Source organism: Lathyrus oleraceus, chromosome 4 (assembly GCF_024323335.1).
Source record: "Lathyrus oleraceus cultivar Zhongwan6 chromosome 4, CAAS_Psat_ZW6_1.0, whole genome shotgun sequence".
In the NCBI taxonomy this organism is placed as follows: domain Eukaryota; kingdom Viridiplantae; phylum Streptophyta; class Magnoliopsida; order Fabales; family Fabaceae; genus Lathyrus; species Lathyrus oleraceus.
The window spans coordinates 218,667,845-218,672,915 of record NC_066582.1 but is presented as its reverse complement, the minus strand read 5'-3'; the positions used below and the strand labels follow the sequence as shown (position 1 = coordinate 218,672,915).

The window sequence follows — 5,071 nt, the reverse complement described above, 5'->3', positions numbered from 1 at the left end:
TTTAATTCAAAACTTTTGTTTCAAAACATATCTGTCAAAGTAAAAGAACTTTCGTAAATTGAAATGAAAATTAAGAGTGCCAAGAAATATAGAAAGGCTCAAATTGATTTGATAGGATGGTAATCAGCCAACAACGTGATTCCATAGATCTTTACAAATTGGAAAATGGTAATTTCGTGGAAAAAGGGTACGTTGAACTACAATGACATCATTCTCTCTTCCACTTTTGACCTGTATTGCAGCCTTGAGAAAGTTGGAGAACTGTTGAAAATATTCTGATACTTCAATGATCTTATCTCTGTTATGCAGTTACTTGCCTGAAATCCCTAACTTTTGCCTAGATTGCCCTTTCGGGTTTTCAATCTACCGGGATAATATTCTCTTTGTTTTTTTATGTCTCTAATTTCTGCTTGGACCGCCCTTTCAGGTTTTCAGTCCACCGAGACGCTCTTTTTTGCCTAAGCCGCCCTTTCGGGTTTTCAACTTAGCGAGCTGTTCTTTTCATTTTTTAGGCGAAGTATTTCTTGACTGCATCTGTATTCACGGGACGTGGAAGCTCTTCACCATCCATGTTTGTAAGAATTAAAGCACCGCCTGAGAAGGCTTTCTTGACAACATAGGGTCCTTCATAGTTAGGAGTCCACTTGCCCCTAGAATCATTGTGAAATAGTATCATCTTCTTGAGCACAAGGTCACCCTCTTTGAATTCTCTCGGCTTAACCTTCCTATCAAATGCCTGCTTCATTCTCTTTTGATATAACTGTCCATGGCACAAGGCAGTCATTCTTTTTTCTTCAATCAAATTCAACTGATCGTATCTGCTTTGGCACCATTCAGCCTCTGACAACTGAGTTTCCATTAGTATCCTCATTGATGGAATTTCAACCTCTATCGGTAACACAGCTTCCATACCGTATACAAGTGAAAATGGGGTTGCCCCAGTTGAAGTACGGACTGATGTTCTATATCCGTGTAGTGCAAAAGGCAGCATTTCATGCCAATCTTTGTAGGTAACAACCATCTTTTGAATGATCTTCTTGATATTCTTATTTGCAGCTTCAACTGCCCCATTCATCTTGGGACGGTAAGGAGAAGAGTTGTGATGCTCGATCCTGAAACTTTCACATAATTCATCCATCATTTTGTTGTTCAGATTGGAGCCATTGTCAGTGATGATCTTGTTTGGAATGCCATATCGGCAAATGAGATTATTTTTGATGAATCTGACCACCACTTGCTTTGTCACCTTTGCATACGAAGCTGCTTCCACCCATTTGGTGAAGTAATCAATTGCCACGAGAATGAAACGGTGTCCGTTGGAAGCTTTGGGTTCAATCATACCGATCATGTCAATGCCCCACATTGAGAATGGCCAAGGAGCAGAAATCACATTCAAAAAGGTTGGTGGTACATGAACCTTATCAGCGTAGATCTGACATTTGTGACACTTCTTTACAAATTTGCAGCAATCTGATTCCATGGTCAACCAGTAGTAACCAGCTCTCAACATCTTTCTTGACATAGAGTGGCCGTTTGCATGAGTACCAAAGGACCCTTCGTGAACTTCTTTCATCAACATTTCTGCTTCCTTTTTGTCAACACATCTGAGTAAGACCATGTCATAATTCCTCTTATAGAGCACATTCTGATTAAGGAAGAAACTGCCTGACAATCTTCTCAAAGTCTTTTTATCTTTTTCTGTTGCTCCAAGAGGATACTCCTGAGTCTGAAGGAAATGCTTGATATCGTGGTACCATGGTTTATCATCAAAACTGGCCTCAGCTGTAAACACATGTGCTGGTCTATCAAGTCGCTTGATCACAATTCTGGGTACTTCGTTTGGAAAACCCACTTGATACATTGAAGACAACGTAGCTAGAGCATCCGCCATATGATTCTCATCCCGAGGAATGTGATGCAATTCAACCTTGGTGAAGAAAGTCAACAATCTTCTTGCATAGTCTTTGTATGGGATCAAGCCAGGGTGGCGTGTTTCCCATTCTCCTTTGATCTGATTGATAACTAACGCTGAGTCACCATAAACAGTAAGATTTTTGATGCGGAGGTCAATGGCTTCTTCAAGACCCATGATACAGGCTTCATATTCAGCAATGTTGTTTGTACATTCAAAGCAAATTCTTGCCGTGAAAGGAATATGAGAACCTTCTGGAGTGATAATGACTGCACCTACTCCATGTCCATAAACGTTGGAAGCTCCATCAAATACTAAACCCCATTGAGAATCTGGTTCAGGCCCTTCTTCAGGAAGTGGCTCTTTACAATCTCTGGATTTTAGGAACATGACATCTTCATCAGGAAACTCATCCTCATTATCATCGTGATCTTCAACGGGTTGGTGAGCAAGGTACTCAGCCAACACACTGCTCTTGATAGCTTTCTGAGTATGATACTCAATGTCGTATTCTGATAACAGCATCTGCCATCTTGCAATCTTACCAGTGAGTGCAGGCTTCTCAAAAATGTACTTGATTGGATCCATTTTGGATATCAACCAAGTGGTGTGACTTAACATATACTGCCTCAATCTCTTAGCAACCCAAGCCAATGCACAACATGTCTTCTCGAGTAAGGAGTATCGTGATTCACAGTCAGTAAATTTCTTGCTTAAGTAGTAAATGGCATGCTCTTTCTTTCCAGTTTCGTCTTGTTGACCCAGAATACACCCCATAGAATTCTCAAGCACTGTCAAATACATAACCAACGGTCTTCCAGCAACAGGTGGTAACAAGATAGGAGGCTCCATGAGGTACTCTTTGATACTGTCAAATGCTTTCTGACAATCCTCTGTCCAAACACAATTCTGACTCTTTCTCAGTAATTTGAAGATAGGTTCACAAGTGGCAGTCATGTGAGAAATAAACCGGGATATGTAATTCAATCGTCCTAGAAAACCTCTCACTTGCCTTTCTGTTTTTGGTGCGGGCATCTCTTGGATAGCTTTTACTTTATCTGGATCAACTTCAATGCCTTTTTGGCTGACAATGAAGCCCAAGAGTTTACCTGACCTGACGCCAAATGTGCATTTGTTCGGATTGAGGCGAAGACGGAACTTCCTCAATCGTTGAAACAACTTCAATAGATCTACTAAGTGACCTTCTTCTGAACGAGACTTCGCGATCATGTCATCCACATAAACCTCAATCTCTTTGTGCATCATGTCGTGAAAGAGCGTTGTCATGGCTCGCTGGTAAGTAGCACCTGCGTTCTTCAACCCAAACGGCATCACTCGATAACAGAATGTTCCCCATGGTGTTATGAATGTAGTTTTTTCCATGTCTTCGGGAGCCATTTTGATCTGGTTATACCCGGAGAATCCGTCCATGAAGGAGAATATGTCAAACTTTGCTGTATTGTCTACCAACACGTCAATGTGAGGCAGGGGGAAATCATCCTTTGGGCTTGCTCTATTTAAGTCACGATAGTCGACACACATTCGTACCTTCCCGTCCTTCTTAGGAACTGGCACAATATTTGCTATCCACTCTGGATACACTGAAGTGGCAAGAAAACCAGCATCTATTTGCTTCAGAACTTCTTCTTTAATCTTGACGGCCATATCTGGATGTGTTCTTCTTAATTTCTGTTTGACCGGTGGACATTCTGGCTTCAAAGGTAGCTTGTGCTCTACGATGTCAGTGTCGAGACCAGGAATATCTTGATAAGACCAAGCAAACACATCTACATACTCTTTCAACAGGCTGATCGATTGCTCCTTGACCTGTGGGGATAACAATGCTCCAATTTTGACTTCTTTCACATTTTCTTCCGAACCCAAGTTGACTGTTTCCAAAGGCTCCTTGTATGGCTGAATAGTGTCTTCTTCATTTTCAAGCTGGCGGGCGACCTCTTCTAGAATCTCATCCCACTCTTCCTCTTCAGCTTCGAATACAGAATGTTCAGAGTTGGGAGAGGGCATGATGTCATTGTGTTCAACGGGTTTAAGTAACCTGTACAAACAATTGTTTTTAGAGGACTGACCATGCCATGCAAAAATGTGTTCTTTTTAAGGTTTTTTTGTGTTACCATTTTCCGAAAAAGCTGAAAAGATAAAAGGACACAAGTGTATAGGAACACAAAAGATCTTTTTCATGGATAGTACGTTTTTGACAAAAGTGCCCATTTTACAAAATTAATGCTTCGCGCTTTGGGCTAAAGCGGAAGATTTTTGAAAACTGAAAAGCTTAATTACTTTGATATGTGGACACAATGTGGGATGTCAACTGCGGTCCAGTTCTTCATAACTACTCCTGGTGTCATAAATCTAGGGCCTTCTTTTGTAGTTGGCTCTTGTGTTGTAATTATGCGTCAGCTTGAAATGGATCTGCTGGCGGGAAGCAACTGTTAGAAGACTGGACCAAGACAGACAACCTGTATGCACGTGATGCATGGATATGCAAAATGAATGATTTTCCAAGGAACTCTAAGTGAAGGAAAAGATAGAATTGCAAACATTTTTGATAACAAAACAAAGTTATCAACCCAAAATACAACCAAGAAAACCATTTAAGGACATGTGTCATCAGGACGAGCATAAACAAGTAGGAGTTGTCCTTCAAGTCTCTCAATTCTTTCTTCATAGGCCTTTTGCATAAAAGCTTTCTCCTTCACCAAACTGTCTACAAGACCTTTCCATGCACCTGAGGACTGTGGAATCTGGGAGTAATCTGTTGTGCCTGAGGAAAATAAATCCTCTTGCACCCTTGGACGTTTACCTGCACGATCTTCTCCACTCTGCTCCTTTAACTGTCTCTGAAGTTCTTCATTTTCCATTTCGAGCACCTGGGCCTTATCCTTCCAAGCGTCTCTCTCTTTCTTGACCCTCTCCAAGGTGGCTTGGAGTTCTTCTTTGTCATCTAGTGGAAGGTAGGGGGTCTTCAACAAAGCGGGTTTGATAGGATCATGATGTGGGTATGGCATTTTCAACTGTATAGCTCTGGCTCTGATCCACTGGAGGTACGGCTCATAGGAGGTACAATCTTTCTTACCCAATTCAAGTCTCCCTTTGCGACAAACACGATGCCAAGCTCTTACTACTCTCTCTTTCATGGTA

The 5,071-nt window shown here is 41.4% G+C and overlaps 1 protein-coding gene across 1 annotated transcript; it reads right to left on the bottom strand.

The window, feature by feature from the left end:
- Positions 1-520: 520 nt before the first annotated feature.
- On the bottom strand, positions 521-3,454 carry LOC127074633 (uncharacterized; the record flags this gene model as incomplete). The annotated part of the gene is made up of 1 exon (XM_051015967.1): positions 521-3,454. A coding segment is annotated over exon 1 (2,934 nt), but the record flags the coding sequence as incomplete, so codon positions are not given.
- Positions 3,455-5,071: the final 1,617 nt, after the last annotated feature.